The sequence below is a fragment of the Apostichopus japonicus genome, chromosome 20 (assembly GCF_037975245.1).
Source record: "Apostichopus japonicus isolate 1M-3 chromosome 20, ASM3797524v1, whole genome shotgun sequence".
NCBI classification, from domain to species: domain Eukaryota; kingdom Metazoa; phylum Echinodermata; class Holothuroidea; order Aspidochirotida; family Stichopodidae; genus Apostichopus; species Apostichopus japonicus.
In genome coordinates this window covers 19,154,724-19,171,694 of record NC_092580.1, presented here as the reverse complement: position 1 = coordinate 19,171,694, position 16,971 = coordinate 19,154,724, and the positions used below count along the sequence as shown (strand labels likewise).

The 16,971-nt window shown below is 38.4% G+C and overlaps 1 protein-coding gene and 1 non-coding gene across 2 annotated transcripts; both read right to left on the bottom strand.

Moving 5' to 3' along the window:
• Nucleotides 1–1,772: 1,772 nt before the first annotated feature.
• Nucleotides 1,773–12,322, bottom strand: LOC139961915 (hyalin-like). Its single transcript, XM_071961599.1, has 7 exons — nucleotides 11,947–12,322; nucleotides 10,907–11,143; nucleotides 8,103–8,369; nucleotides 6,998–7,249; nucleotides 5,326–5,574; nucleotides 4,713–4,973; nucleotides 1,773–2,958 (listed from the first exon to the last, which is right to left on the bottom strand). Exons 1-7 carry the CDS (start codon nucleotides 12,002–12,004, stop codon nucleotides 2,711–2,713), a joined length of 1,572 nt encoding a protein of 523 aa, XP_071817700.1. The 5' UTR covers nucleotides 12,005–12,322; the 3' UTR covers nucleotides 1,773–2,710.
• Trnay-aua (transfer RNA tyrosine (anticodon AUA)) lies at nucleotides 2,076–2,147 on the bottom strand. Its single transcript has one exon. It is a non-coding gene; the product is annotated as a tRNA-Tyr (tRNA).
• Nucleotides 12,323–16,971: the final 4,649 nt, after the last annotated feature.

Sequence of the window (16,971 nt, the reverse complement as noted above, 5' to 3'; positions counted from 1 at the left end):
GCTTAAATTGCACAACGGGTATATTCGATCGGATTTGAGACGAAATGAAGTTATGAAATTTTCAATAACGCAAACAAATCCTTCAGGGTAACTGAAAGTAAATTGATTTTGGTGACCAATTTGGCTTTACCAAGATTTACAAGTGGACTCGCAAATGCATTTTAACGCTACAGGTGGAAGAATGCATTCAATATAAGAGCTATACTGGACTAAAGAAATTAATTATGCATAAAAGAGATGAGATATTATCTCCTTTATCTGAATAAGTAAATCATAAAATATGGAAATTTTACTTTTGTCAATTTGATGTCAGTATTTGTAGAACGCGTATAAATTATTGATCAATCGATTGAGTTTGTCAGAAATCGATCAATAACGTCTGCAAATTGTAAACCGAATATTCATTACGTTAAAGGGATAGTCCAATTTTGAAACTGTTCATCAATATGAAGGTGTTTTATTGTACGTGAAGCAAAATAGACACAATAAATAGAAGAATGGCGTTGGGGTGAAGTGGTTGGGGGGGGGGGGGCTGATGTTGATGCCTTTTTAGTATGTACAATGGCATGTCACGATCTTGAAATATGTGTAGAACATGTCAAAATGTGGTGTGGGTGGGGTATGATATATCTAATGATGGGGGTACGTGGGGGAGTGCCCGGAAGCTGTATTATATATATATATATATATATATATATATGTATATATATATATATATATATATATATATATATATATATATATATATATATGTATATATATATATATATATGTATATACATATATATATACACATATATATACATATATTTATATTTATATATATATATATATATATTTATATATATATATATATATATATAAATTAGGTAAGTGATTGGAAGTAAAACAGCCAATGTTTTGGATTTGCAGAGCTTTCGAGCAAAACTAGCTCTTCTTCAGTGCATGATCACCGCGAAAGTGACAAGGAGTAGCAGGAATTGAAACTATTTTATAAAGAAGATTGTCGGCATGGTTGTAAAGTCAGTAGTCAGTAAATCAGTAAATCGCTTTGACTTTACAACCCAAGGGCGTAGGAACCGGGGGGCTAGGGGCGCCAGCCCCCCAGTGAAAAATATGGAGGCGGAAGTATCATTCCGCCCCCCCCCCCCCGCTTCGCAAGTCAGAAAACCTCTTTTTCATTTCCAAATGAGAAAAAAATCTCATATGGAGCACCAAATTACATCTTAGGCCAGGTGAAAATGCAAAATTATTTACAAAATGGAGTGGGTGTTGAAGTGTGCTATATTGCACCAAATTGCATCTGAGGCCACCTGGAAATGCAAACAAATTCCATTGTTAGGGGACACCCCCTCCCCTTAGACCCCTCCCCAAGGCCGGCCATCAGTCTTCAGCCCCCCCCCCCCCCCACTCAAAAGTACCTTCCTACGCCACTGTTACAACCATGCCGACAATCTTCTCTATAAAATTATGATTGACACACTTAACTTTTCCTTTTGGAGCGAAAGCAACGACAAGAGGTACTTAGTTGAATTCAACGAGAAGCACAGCGGTTACTGGGCATTATGCGCTGCTATTAAAAGGGCCGTGGAGGTAAGTAATTTAGGAACTGTTGGGCAGCTGGTTGTGTACTCAAATTCCAGATTCAGTTACTGACTCATTCAAGGTTCTGCTCAAACTGTTCTTGTCCCAAAAGGTGGGATGACTCTGAAACTGTTGATTAAATACCTTTTGCATTCATTCTGATAAGTAAAAGAAGGCTGAGTATGTAATAGGATTAGCCATATATGTGTTTATATTTTGTGTTTCAAACGTAACAAACTTGCTCAAAGATATATATTTCATAACATCTGTTTTGACGAATTATTGCAATGAAAGGATACAGCTTCAGTTTCTAGTGTATTTAAAAAAAGGGTTGAAATATTCCTTTCATAGTGAGATTTAAAAAATGTGACCTTTGGTTTTAATTTTTATTTTACAGCAGACAGTCCCCCAAGAGAATTATCTGTGAACGTAATGAACCAATCACAAAGAGTAAAGCTTGATTCCAGTGTTACTGTTATTGTTATAGCTATTGCCTCCACCGGGATTCGAACCCGGGCCTCCCGCTTTATAAGCGGACACCCTAACAACTAGACTATGGACGCTGATTATATGTCCAGAGGTTCGAAACCGATAAGGAAGGTCGTAATTCCACTGAAGGCGTTGTTCACCTGTATCTAACAATACTACTTCTGTTTTGGTGACATATTAGCCTTACTCTAGAGATCAAACTTGATGCTTACCAACTCGAAAATCATTTGTGATTCCTAAAGCCGGATCTTGAAAGAGATACTTTGAACCGACTTTGTTAATGAAAAGGAGGTAAACGACAAAGGTAAATGAATATGTATATAATTGAAATCGTTGTGAAATATGAGATAAGGGAAATAAGATATAAGATATATATAGCCTATATATATAGCCTATATATATATAGCCTATATATATATATAGCCTATATATATATATATATATTTATATATATATATATTCCTAAAGCCGGATCTTGAAAGAGATAATTTGAACCGACTTTATGTTATGAAATGGAGGTAAACGACAAAGGCAAATGAATACATATTATTGAAAACGTAATGAGAAGGAAAATCCAGAACAATGAAAAAAACTTCCAGCCTCCACCGGGATTCGAACCCGGGCCTCCCGGGTTGGATCAGTTGGGACTCGGAGTTAAATAGTCTGCATAGTCGGATGGTGGTAGCGACCGTCTTGCAGAAAGGTCTACGTGGCTTTCATTTGGAATGCCTGGTGTTGCCGGAAGTTCAGAATTAGGCCGAGGGGTGTTGACTTCCTTGCTATGACGTAAGTAAATGACGAAAGCAAGAACCAATGAGATAACGACGATAACTACTGTCAGACAGACGATCAAAACTATGATGATGATATCATTTCCAGATGAAACTGCAAGAAAAAAAGAAGAAGTAGACAATCTATGATACATATTCATATATTCCATTAGGAGTGAAATTCCCTGAACGGTCTTTTGCCTTCATGATAATGTAATATTTGTCCTTTCATGAACCATCAAGGTTAGGATACATGATTTGAACTACAGTCGCCTTCACTATCGACCTTTCCTATTTCAAATCATGTGAAATACACGTTCCTCCTATCAAGGAAATCGTGATACAATACACTAGACAAAACACCACTTGGTTACAGTCCCAATGTAACGGGACAATAGGGATGCGAATGGTCCGTAGGCTCTCATTTTGTAAGACTTTTGTTGGTTTTTCTTAGTGAAAAATTTACCAGCTCTTTTGTCCATCACAAGAAACAACATTCCAGCTGATTGAATTAGTCCTTAAGTATCTTCTGCTGTAAAAAATATCCAAGACTAGAGAAGCATTGTTTGAACCAGTCAGGCGTGTAGCGAGGAATTTGCCAAGGGAGCGGCGGAAGCCTGCAGGCAAACTATCTTTTGGCGCGAAGCGTACAAGAAAATTCCGGCCGAAAATGCCTCCCAGATCGCTGGAAATGGCACTTCCCATGCCTTGTAAGTTGCATCTAAGCATTTTCTATTTTTCATAAAAATATGTTCAAATGGGGGGGGGGGGCGGTCGCCCCCTCCCCCCCCACCTTGGCTACGCGCCTGAAACCAGTGGTTAATAGTAAACTACATTCCAAAGGATCGCCATCATTTTCGAAAGGTTTGTCTTCGTACTGTTGCTTTATGCAAAGGTGTGGAACATGTTCAATCGAAGCTCGGAGAGCAAGAAATATGCACAAGAAATAGATGCGAACGCACATTACTAGTTCATTATGCAGGTACTGGCTCGCGCACAGGATGTATTCGCATGTAACGTAGAATGCGTAATGATGAAGGTTTCATGGTTTATAAAAGAAAACAAAATAAAAAAATAAATGCCAAGTTAGTAAGATCATGTAGTAAATAGCAACTGCACCTATACATCTCATTGAGGAAGGAAAGAATATTTATTACACAGTGCATGCTTATACACTTGGAATACGTACAGCCTACAAAAGAGCACTGTAATACATTTTAAGAGAAAGTTACCTAGGAGAGATTCTGGTCACAAACATGGCAGCAGCTAGCTTGATCCACTCTCAAACCCGGTCATCCTACAGTAATCATGTGATCATAACTGACTTGATCAGGGTTAACTTTCCATACTTAGAATGTGCCTTTGTCAAAGCCATACCCAAACATACGACACCCTCTACAAATCCATGTGCAGGTTATATCCAATATGGAGAGCTCTAGTTATGTGTCAGGGCATGCCTCTCATAATGAGTATAACTACCAATTTTGAAGAAAAAAAACTGTTGAGATTTGTTTTAATAGTGATGTCACCATACCCAATTTCTCGCCATACCAAGGCAATTTGCACACTTTGAATGAAAGGAAGCGAATCCAGAATTATCAAATTGGCCTTATACATTATGTCCGAGAACATGGCGGAAAATTTGAAGGTATGGATGAGATGGGGGAACGGTCCATCTTTATTTATTACATATTGTATGTTTTATTGCTATCAAGTATTGTAATACTTCAAGATATTGGATCCAAGCCCTCACATATTTCACCCTTGAAACCACCTCCCCCCCCCTCTTTCCATCCGTCACCACCATGTACGTTACCCTTGGTCAAAATCCGCAGACGATTACGTCTAAAATAAATTACTGCAGCATACCTTCAGTTTGCTCGTATTTTAACACCACGTTAAACTTGCAAGATGCATTATTTCCTGCGCTGTCGATGAACAGATATTCCACTGTAGTATTCCCGACACGGAAGTTGTTGCCTGGGTGGTGAGACTGTATCACATTTGCGATAAAAGTAGTATCTTCTCCAATAGGATCCATCCAATTAACAGTGGCATTCTTATCATCTGAGGGTATGACGTCACTGATATCTTCTGTCGGACATCCTACAATAATGGGGTTTTCGTCATCTGGAGAGTAACCAGAAGAAAATGCAATGTCTCATTGACAAGGTAAACACATGTATATTTCCAATGATGACATTCGCTTAGTGTTCTCTCTTAAGGAGGTGCGAGAAATTGACAAAAGGTAGACTGCGATGATGTTTGCAAATAATTTATAAGAAAGGAAAATAGATATATCATGTACGCGAAACAATATTGTAAAATATCATGATGAAAATCATCATTATCATCATCATCGTCCTCGTCATCATTATCGTCATCGATATCGTTATTGTTATCGTTATCGTCATCGTCATCATCATCACAATCGAGTCGTAAAAATGTCTTTCTTCCTTCAAAGTTTTTACTTTTATCTCACCTTCCACGACACTGACTTGAAAAGTGCATACTGCCTCATTGTAATTTGCATCAACAAATCTGTACACAACTACCAGCACTGTATCAACTGAGTAAATTCCTTCTCTTTCATGCACCTCTGTAAACACAGTTCCGGAATTATCGGTGGCCGTTGGCGGGTCCCAATGAACAAAGGTCTCCATGATACCAGGTTTGACACCAAAGATGATAGAGGTTGGACAATCGGTGATATCGGGTGGTGTAACGTCCCCTAAAAATGACAGTTAAGATACAAAAGTCACCACTGTATTTTCTTTATGTATAACCGTTTGATTGTTTCTTCTTTTCTATATATGTTTTTTATTCTATAGTTTAAAATCCATTCCCTCTCCCCCAAAAGGGGTAGATATATAAAATAGATATAGATTTGATAAACGAGTTAATACATATATTATTATTAATAATATTTCCTTCTACTAAATTTTGCATATTTGATAAAGCATGTTGTTGGAAGTCAAATGGATTGTTGTCGCTTTCACTACATGTATGTACGGATGTGACAATAACTTTATAATTATGCCGACCTCTATTATGATTATCATTTATGTTAATCACTGATACTTGTTTTTAAGACAAGTCACCCTCAATCCCAGTCCCCTTCTATCGAGACAGTAACAGTGTGATCAAGGGGATGTTACGTCGAATGAGCAGTGGCGTCGCCAAGGGGTGGCTTAGAGGAATGTCCCCTCCCCCCCCAAATCGTGCCCTACCCCCCAGATGCGACTTGAAGTGTTAAAAAAAATACTCAAACAAAAACTATATCTGCCTCAATTAAAAACATAAATATCGGACAGACTAAGCCCGAAAATTCTTGAACAAAAGTTACATGAAGTTGCAAAATATAGCACCAGATTGCATCTAAGGACCCTTACTTATTTTTAAAATTTCTCACACCTCACCTTAGACCCCTCCCCCAGGACGGCATTCACAAATAAACATTGTTCCCCCTAACTAAGTGATGTGCCCCCATCCCTGTGCCCCCAAGATTGAAATGTCTGGTGACGCCACTGCAAATTAGTATCACAAGTTTCTTGCTCAGAGGATATGCAAATCTTCATCAATCAATGTATCATGAGGAGGGGAGGGGGAGGGGGAGCCTGATCGAGCATACAGCAATCAACTAAAACTATCACTAGGCTGCATCGTCAAAGTGTACTTGTGCATTGAAAAGGACACCGCACTATCACCATATACACGCACACAAACACCCACCCACGCACACGCACGCACACACATGAATTGTGCAAGATCAGTTCGCTGTTTTTGTGACGGCCATGTCTTCCATTCTTCTGTTCCCAGGTGCAAGAAATCAAGTCAGATTATGCCTTAAAAATTCTTATCACCATGCACACATGACGTCGTGCAGTTCCACAGAGAATAACGTAGAGGATTATTGGCCAGTCAGTTTTTCACTTTCGGTGAGTTATTTCAGTGACTTCGTACTTAGCCAACTGCTAAGTTATTATCAATGATAAGGAAGCCTCTGAAATTAGTTCCTTTTACTATTAGCATCGTTCATAAATTGAGACAGATATTTAGTAAACCTCGTGACTCTACATACGTAGGAGAGCAATTTATATGTGCTACAACATTCACAGCATTTCACTGTGCGCATGCGCAATACATGTACTTACGTTCAATGACATGAATATTCACAAAACATGAAGCTGAGTTGCCGCTTAAATCTGTATATATATATTGTACTTCAGTTAATCCCGTCGTGAAATAGTTGCTTTGGATTTCTGGTTCTATGCGTAGAATAAATCGTTCAGAATTATCCGTCACTTCCAGTGCGTCCCACGACACGAATGTTCCATTCTGCTGTAGGGGAATTACTTTGGTGACTATATTAGGGCAATTATGGATGGTTGGTGGCGTAGTGTCAACTTTACAAAAGAGGGAAGGCGTGAGAGAGACGAAGAGAGATAAAACAACAATAATGATCACGAGCAAGTGTAGCAGTTAAAATACCCCTAACCGCCCCACATCACCCCACCCCACCCCACCCCAAATAAATAACTTGGTTCTCAAATCAAACTCTACCAAGTGCAGTTTCTCTTAATATATCAAAACTGAAAGTTGCTCTTCAGCAGTGTTGTTGAGCGGATTCGAAGTGAGTTCGTTAACGCCGCAGTGTACTGGTGTTGATCAGGCGTGGAGGGAAGGAACGGAGGCCGGGGGGGGGGTGTTGTTTGTGTAGGATTAGATAGAAGAGGAGTCATGAGGGTGGCCTTGATCTCCATCACTGCAGTATTTAAGAATAAATTTAAGTTCCCTGGGGGTGTACTCTTGTCCGTCGGTTGACACCCCAGAGGTCTGCTAATTCTCTCAATGAGCTCATTAGAAAACAGAGGAGTTAATATGTTCGGTTAAGATTTGCAAACAAATAGGGTTTCAAGTGATTTACTAGCCTTTAACTTCCCCTCCCTTAAACTTTTCGTAAATTAGATTATGAACCACTGAATCAAGTAAATGTAGCTATCATTCCACATTTTGTAATAGGCGATCGTTTGTTCATCATCTCCACCAAAGTAGCTATAAGAATGATTTGGCCTTACTAATTGAACAACTGCATCGATTATCAGTGTAATTATTCTTGGTGGCCAGTTTCTATTACTGTATGGCATTGACGATGTGTCAAATAATCTTAAATGGAACTTAACCGATTCATTCCCCGTCCCCTACTCCCCATCCCCCCCCCACCTTCCATACACGTCGGTGTAATTTCACTTTACTTACCAGCTTCGAATCGAATCTGGAACTGGCAGTAGGCTCGATTTTGAAAGGGATCCTCAAATGCATATGTAACATCAAATGTTGGATGTGCGTCAACATATAATGGTTGCCCTGGAAACGCCGTTCTCTCAACAAGTATAACTTCTCCTGTGTTATCCGTAGCAGATGGCTCTACCCATTCCGCGCCGGCATGACCGGTGAGACCCACTTCGTATACCACGGTAATCGGCGAGGCAGGACAATTCGAAATAACTGGAGGTTGTCGATCTTCTGTGAAAGTGTATTTGATATCACAGAATATAAATAAATATTAAAATAAACACTCATGCATGTTGTGGCTCTACCTTTAAACAACTTGATCATCCATTACACGCTCCATCATACCCCCTCCCTCCCCCCCCCCAAAAAAACGTGGGTTATTAATAATTCTGTGTGACGAAAACAAAATATTGATTTTAAAATACCGAGTATACCTAGGCAACGTATACCCTATTTAGGCCCGTAAGTAAAAGGGTAATATAACTTGCTACTGGTTCATAGTAATTCTTTAATGTTACAATTTTAATACTTTTATTTTAAAGGATGAATTTAGTTCAGTCTTGATATGTCATATTCAACAACAACAAAATTAACCCTAGTATAATGTTTCTACCTATTCCAGTTTACCTGGCAACCACCAACATATGGTAACATATGCTCCTTTAAGGCTAATCGAAGTCCGCTCCACAGTCTAAACCTTAATTTCATTGTTTTAGAAATTCAAATATCTCTAACCAAGCATTTCCAACAAATGAGCCCCCCTTGGATATATTCAAATCATTTGTCTGTGAAAAAGTGGTAATACGTAACAAACATGTCATTTAAAAGGCCGTACATTGAAGAATTAACCTGTGTATTAGACTAGGTATGTGTATTAGACTAGATAGTCCAGTCACTTTAACAGATGAACTTATTCATACAATTTTGGATCCGCGCACAGCCCGTCCATAAAGGTACATGTCCATAAGTCCCCCCCCCCCACACACACACACAACGAAAGCTAACTTTAATTTAACAGGTGCAACGAAAGCAAACTTGAAAGAAACAGGTGCATGTGATAGTTGCACGCTGGCTGACTCACTTGTTTTGCCATTGAAAGGCATCGGGTTTACCCATGCATAAGGTGAAATTAAAACTATATCAATTACCGTTATACCGTGTCAAAGACGTGTTGCAAATATGCAAATATATAACTACGGAAGCTTAAAAGTGTCATCAACATAAGAAAAACTTTGCCCTATAAGTTGACATTTTCCAGTAAATTGTTTAGATAACGAGATAATATCTTATCAAAAATCAGAAAATGCCGGGTTGCTCAGTTGCTTTAACTGAGCAATTGAACAATTTTCTGCGAAATGTTTAATTGACAACTTATCATATCTCGTCAATTCAACAACTTCATTCCAACTGAGCAATTCAAACAATTTTCTGCAAAATGTTTAATTGACAACTTATCGTATCTCGTCAACTCAATATTTTTCTGCAAAATGTTTAATTGTTCACTTCATTCCAACTGAGCAATTGAACAATTTTCTGCAAAAATGTTGAATTGACAACTTATCATATGTTATGAGGCAAGGTTTTTCTTATGTTGATGGCACTTTTAAGCTTCAGTACATAACTCTTGCGTCGTGGCTTGTTTACAGCAAAAGAATTTATCACCAGACTATCAGTATACGTCCTGCTTATGTAATTTTGCTACGATTTCGTAAGATACGGTGACGTAACCAGTATTTTCCATTGGTGTGGGGGAGGGAGAGGGGGAGGGAGAGGGGGAGGGGTAAAATGGAAGAGAAAACGAGGACGGACGACTGGGTTGGTGGGTAAGCACATTATAGAATAACCTATTACGTTTCAAGGGGGAGCGGACGTGGTTCTTTACCGAAAAATTAGGCAATTTTACATTTCACTTCATATTGTGTTTTGCAATTTTATGGAACATTAACAAGTTTAAACTTGACATCTCCAAGATCGGTCATGTGAACACGTCTCTGTTGAATTCATTATCAGTCCTACTATATATGTGCTGCTCTAATGATTGACAATTTTTAAAACTTCCCAAATCGAACTTGATTGGTGAGCTAAAGTGGGGAACAAGAGTTCTCACTGGGTGTGTATAAGAACAGTGGTAATGCACGGGCACCTGCCCCTACACCCGGTACTTTGAGAAGAACATGTTTCTATACCCCATTATACATTTGCAATCATTCAGAGATACAGTGTATACGACAGTGCAAATCATTCATCTGGATGCATTTCTTTGATAGCTGAAAAAAAAACAAGGCAATCATTCGGCTTTTGACCTCATGCATAAATTAATCTAAATTTGGCTCGGAATTGCTCAACAAAGATACAAATTTCACGAAAGTGATCATTGATCACAAACACCCATTGCTTTGCATTGCAAACACCCATTGCTTTGCTTTGCAAACACCCATCGCAAACACCAAAACACCCACTGCAAACACCCATTGCTTTCCATTTAATAATAGGTGTTCCATGCACGCTGAGGCAGACGAATGACTTAGACCTTCGTAATATCATTTTATTGTACCTGTTCCCACGTTTGTGATCTTCAGAAATTATATGTGGGGAACAATAATCCAAACAGAGTGGGTTGTTTTGAGGGAGGGGGAGGAGGGCGGGCGGGACGGGGACTTCATTTGAGCAACCTCACTACAGGTGCATTATGGTTGGTCGGACATGACCACTGGTCGAAGTACAACCGATGCGAATACCCCCCCCCCCAAAAAAAAAAAATGACTTACCTACTTCCACTATCACTTGGAATGAACACGACAAGCGGTCAAATGTTGTTATTGGATGTTCATATATGTACTCCACATAAGAGATTCCTACACGAAATGTCCCTTGGCTGTAACTTTGGAAGACTAGTATGTAATCAGGAGGTGGCCTCGGCTCTTCCCATTGGACAATCGTTTCCGTTGCACCATATTGGATATTGGTATATATGTCACTTGGACATTGTAGCTGGCTATATGTCACTGTACCAAAACAATGATGATGTTAAAAGTAGAGACCAAAAAATCAGTCGTAGGATAAAATAAGTCGTGAAAAATAAAGTTGAAACAAATCCCGAAAGTAATGTTTTAAAAGGCATTATTTGGTTTTCGAAGAATCAACCTCTTCAAGATGCCTTGAGCCAGGGGCAGTTGGGCGATTTTTTGAAGCTTCAAAGGTACCCTTTTTCAGAAATTAAGAGTGCCCCATTTTGTTACAACCCTTATCCATTTCTGTAATGCCAAAAATGCCGTTTTGAATCCAATAAAAAAGTAGACCTTTAATTGAGAAAATTAAGAAAACATGGAATAAGACAATGCTCTTTTGTCGTAAAGTTGAAAAAAAAGAACAACATGTACGGTTTTGCTGAAAAACATTCAAATTCTGGAATTAGCGGTATGATTTCTTCATGTGTAATAATCATGACATATAATAACAAAATGAGCAAAAAAGGGAAACCTCGTCTAGTCATCCAACGGTAACGATTGGCATCGTCGAGGGATCAGCTCTACCGTATATCTAACCGAAAGTTAGGCCCAATACACACATGTATGATCTCTACTTTGTACAGTTACAATCTCTCCCCCCCCCCCCTCCTCCCCAAATACATGCGGCCTTTTCGTTGACTTTCAACCATATGTAAAGTTGACATTGAAAATTGAGCCATTTTAACAGTTTCCTATAAATAACCTATGTCAAAGAATTTGTGAAGTATAGCCCAGTGTAAGCTACTAGTTTATCTCATGAAAGTACATTGACTGTTTGAGACCTAGGTAATATCTCTTACCGTGTACAAGTACTAATAAAACGGAGAAAGACACCCTCCAATTCAACTGTTGATCCATCTATGAACTTGCTGGTCAGTACCCCGGCGTACGAGAGAAGTGCTGTGCGTGGTATGGACGATGATATACTGAGAGATGATTAAATTTACTGACTAATTTACGCTGTATTCTGCACAATCATTGTTTCAATAAATAAACTACTTTCAGAATATACTTCTGGCAGACATGACAGCACCGACACAACAAGTTAACCTGTCGTTCCGTGTTTGTTATTAAGGTTCTAAGGCTATAAAATTGAACAAAGTCACTTTTTAACTCTATGTACAATAATTTTCGTCATAGATGTATTGTACGTCTTTATTCACGGTTGGCTTTTTGTTTCTCTATGCGGTTTACGTCTGACTGCAGTTGTATGCAATAGTTTATTGAATATCTTGATAAATACTCTTTTCAACAGCCAATATCATTTTTTTTTAAAACGCTATTTGATGAAAAGCTTGCTTGTTTGCAAGGTTATAAAAATGTCTGATAGTATTGAAAACCAGTAGAGTGTGCATTTTTTAATGCCAGTCACCGAGCGCCCTATTTCTGGACGAATTTATATGATACATTTTCCTAGCGAAGATATTGACAGAGAATAATACATGTTTATTTGTTAAAGATTAACAGTTGAAGATGAGAGCTGCCATTTTGCAAATGTGTGATGTCATAGTGCCACTAGGATCTGATACCTTATACTTTCTCATTGTTGTTCTGTTCATATTTTCAACACGATATATGTTAACAGGCTTGACTTTGCATTTGACCCTTGGTCAACAATGTATTATATAATCGGCTCCAACTTGTTAGGTTCAGTATTTGTTAAAACCATCACCATTATAGAAAACAAACATTGCAAAATTTTCGTCATAGATGTATTGTACGTCTTTATTCACGGTTTGCTTTTTGTTTCTCTGTGCGGTTTACCTCTGACTGCAGTTATAAGCAGTAGTTTATTGAATAACTTGATAAATACTCTTTTGAATGAACAGCCAATCTCATTTTTTTTCAAACGCTATTTGATGAAAAGCTTGCTTATTTGCAAGGTTATACAAATATCTGATAGTATTGAAAACCAGTAGAGTGTGCACCGAACGGGAAAATTCTGGACGAATTTACACAATTCATTTTCTAATAAGATATTGACAGAGAATAATACATTTTTATTTGTTAAAGATTAACGCACAGCATTTTGCCGAATTTCCAATTGTCAAACTTAACTGATTTGTGACTTAAGTTGAAAGCGAAATAACGCATGATCATGGCTTTTTGTCAACATTGACTCAGCTGTTTTACTGTTCTGTGTGCACCGTCAAGCCCTTACATCAGGGAGATTTAAAGTGGACACAAACCCATCCATGCTCGTTTATCTGGTATCACAGAGATCTGTTTGAAGTCCAACTGCCCCAAGTAGCTATGAAACATCTTCCTTTGTTTGGGAGATACCGTAGTTTAAAAATTGCGTGTGAGAGCTGCCATTTTGTAAATGTGTGATGTCATAGTGCCACTAGGATCTGATACCTTATACTTTCTCATTGTTGTTCTGTTCATATTTTCAACACGATATATGTTAACAGGCTTGACTTTGAATTTGACCCTTGGTCAACAATGTATTATATAATCGGCTCCAACTTGTTAGGTTCAGTATTTGTTAAACCCATCACCATTATAGAAAACAAACATTGCAAAAGAAGGAAAGAATTTTTTTTTGGAAAAATGAAGCACATTGTGATTCGCTTACCGGTATGTCATATTTAGACTTGATCAAGTCTGAACATTGTATGTAAAGAAACATTAAATCCGTGATATCTCCCAAATAGAATAAGATGTTTGCTATTCGGAAAGTTGTGAATGACAGTTGTGAATATTACATAGACCAATAGTGGGTTTGTTATTCATTTGATAACTATACACACTTACAGTATATAAATTTACTAGTAAAATGTTATTTCATTTTTGGATAGATATATAGGTAAATGAGAAAAACTATTAGGGAGGTCGATCACACACATACGTTGCTGATCTGTTCATGCGTGGATCAGTAATATAACGACGACGAGTGTGGTAGGCCATACGGGAAATAATTGCTGATTTAGTGTCCATACGAATTAAAATTATTACCGGTATTAATTCTATGTAATACCGGCATTAATTCTCAGTCAATCACCATGCAGCTTCATATGCCGGCATTAAATATAATTAATACCGGCATTAAATATATATTTAATACCGGCATTAAATAGAATTAATACCGGCATTAAATAGACCATATTTGTTAAGTTGGCACTGCAACTTTAGTTGCGCTACCGTGTAATATGCAATGTTATTAATAAGTTTCCAGCTATTGTGCCAGGCGTGAAACTTCCCCCGTTAGTTCACCCAGACACTGGTGCGACATTGTACTCGTCATCATTCAGGAGTCTTCCAAGCTTGCATAGCGTAATGGTTCAAAGCATTGCGAACTGGTAAAACATCGGATTGTGTGGGATTGGGAGTCAACATTTGTCAATAACATAAGTATCGTTCGCTTCTCGACAAAAAGCACGCAGATAATGTACTATGTCTGTCATGCGTGTCATTACGTTGTACGTTGCTTTCTACACAGGGGGTAGGAAGCTTCCAAAAAGTGGGGGAGGAGGCACAACATCAGAGGGGCACTTTCTCATTCCACAACCACCACTCGTTATGCTATAAAGCGATACACACCGGCCATATCACTTAAATATGTATGAACTGTTAGTATGCTTGCAAGCTGGGACGTAGCTAAGGCCTGATGATTGGGGGGAGGGGGGTAGTGGCTGAAATTCCAACTGGATGGCTTATGGAGCCAGAAAATTCAGACTGCTGCCTTGTACCAACCCTCCCCCCCCCCTCCCCGCGCAACTCGTCATCGATACGGTCATGTCAGTCAGACACCCCATCTTTCGCGACTGCACTTTTCAACTTTTTTCGATATATTTGTACCACTGGCCCTCACTTCACAAACTTATTAATCACTCTGGTTATTAAACATTTTGCAGAAAAATGTTGAGTTGACGAGATAAGGTAAGTTGTCAATTAAACATTTTCCAGAAAATTTTTCAATTGCTCAATTGGAATGAGTGAACAATTGAACTTTTGGCAGAAAAATGTTGAATTGACGAGTTACGATAAGTTGTCAATTAAACATTTTGCAGACAATTTTCCATTTGCTCAGTTAGAATGAAAAGAACAATTGAACTTTTGGAAGAAAAGTGTTGAATTGACGAGATAAGATAAGTTGTCAATTAAACATTTTGCAGACAATTTTCAATTGCTCAGATGGAATGAAGTGAACAATTGAACATTTTGCAGAAAAATGTCCAATTAACGAGATATGCTTAGTTGTCAATTAAACATTTTGCAGAAAAATGTCCAAATGATGAGATATGATAAGTTGTCAGTTAAACATTTTGCAGAAAATTGATCAATTGCTCAGTTAATGCAACTGAGTAATCCAACATTTTGCTGATTCTTGATAAGATTTTATCTTGTTATCTAAATAATTTACTGAAAAATGTCAACTAATAGGGCAAGGTTGTTGATGGCACTTTTAAGCTTCCGTAGATTAGCATTGAGCTTTTTACTGTATTCCATAGAGACATTAGACCTATATATCCTGAACTTACTTGAAGCTAGCGAACAGTGTCACCCCACCCAATAGCAAAATTAGTACATAAATAACCGAATTGAAGCTGGCGAACATTGTACAGTAGTTCTATTAGGCATTTTTTTTTAGAGAATTCGAAGAAATCACGGTGAAGTATAAGGATCTTGAGATACAATTTCTCAAAGTGGCAAGGAAAACGTGGTAAATATGACTGATTAAAGGTCAATTTGACCGAAATTTTTAGGTCATTCACAATCACAAGAATATCGGAATAGGCCTAGGTAAATAAGAGTGCGGCAGTCGGATATTCCGACTGTCACACTCTAGTTTTACAGCTATCGTCAGTTTTACCAAGATTGGGGGGGGGGGTGAGACACCCCACAACACCCCCTCTAGCGACGTCCCTGCTTGCAAGTAGGGCACATTTGCTATTTGGAAGAAAATGGGGGGGGGGCACGTGTCCCCAGTGCCCCGGCTCCTACCCCTGTTTCTACAGCAGAAATAACTGCGCTGCATTCACGCTACAGCAAGAGGGATTAACACTAGCTCAGAGCATGATAACAGCTTCAAAATTCGCTAATGTGATTGGGTCTATTTAATGCCGGTTTTAATTTTATTTAAAGCCGGTATTAATTTTATTTAATGCCGGTATTAATTATATTTAATGCCGGTTTTAATAATATTTAATACCGGCATATGAAGCTACATGGTGATTGGCTGAGAATTAATGCCGGTTATAAATAGAATTGATACCGGTAATAATTTTAGTTCATACGGACATTAAATCAGCAATTATTTGCCGTATGGCCTACCATAGACGAGCATTCATTACACTTGTCCCTTAGGCAATGGTAAAGTTTTTTTACTTGCATAACGTTGTTAGTTAATTATGTGCAACCTTCCAGGCAGCAGGTTGCACGTAATGGTTTGAAATGTGCGCAGTCGGAAGATAAACTATGAGTGTTCCATACCTCTTAAGCCCCGCCTTGTAATATGAAACTGTACTGTGGGACTATTATGGGACTATTACAGACACCCCAAGTAAGGAAAAAGCTGTGATGAACGTATGTTCCTATGGGCGGGGCATATTTTAGACGTCACCATGGAAGACTGAGTATGTTATTAGTTCGACACGTTCCGGGCAGATCGAAAGTGTTATCTATTCTAAAGTTACTGTTGGCACCACAAAAATTAATTGTGCGGTTGGCAAGTGCGGGTCATTGCTTCGCTCATGTATAAAGAAGCTAGGTAATATGTAACTTAGAACGGGATTGTGGGTTACGTACCTACTGTCTAGGACAACCCTGTTAAAATGTCTGCAAGCATCCAGAACCTCCCAAAAGGCTTAGCCTTTCAAACT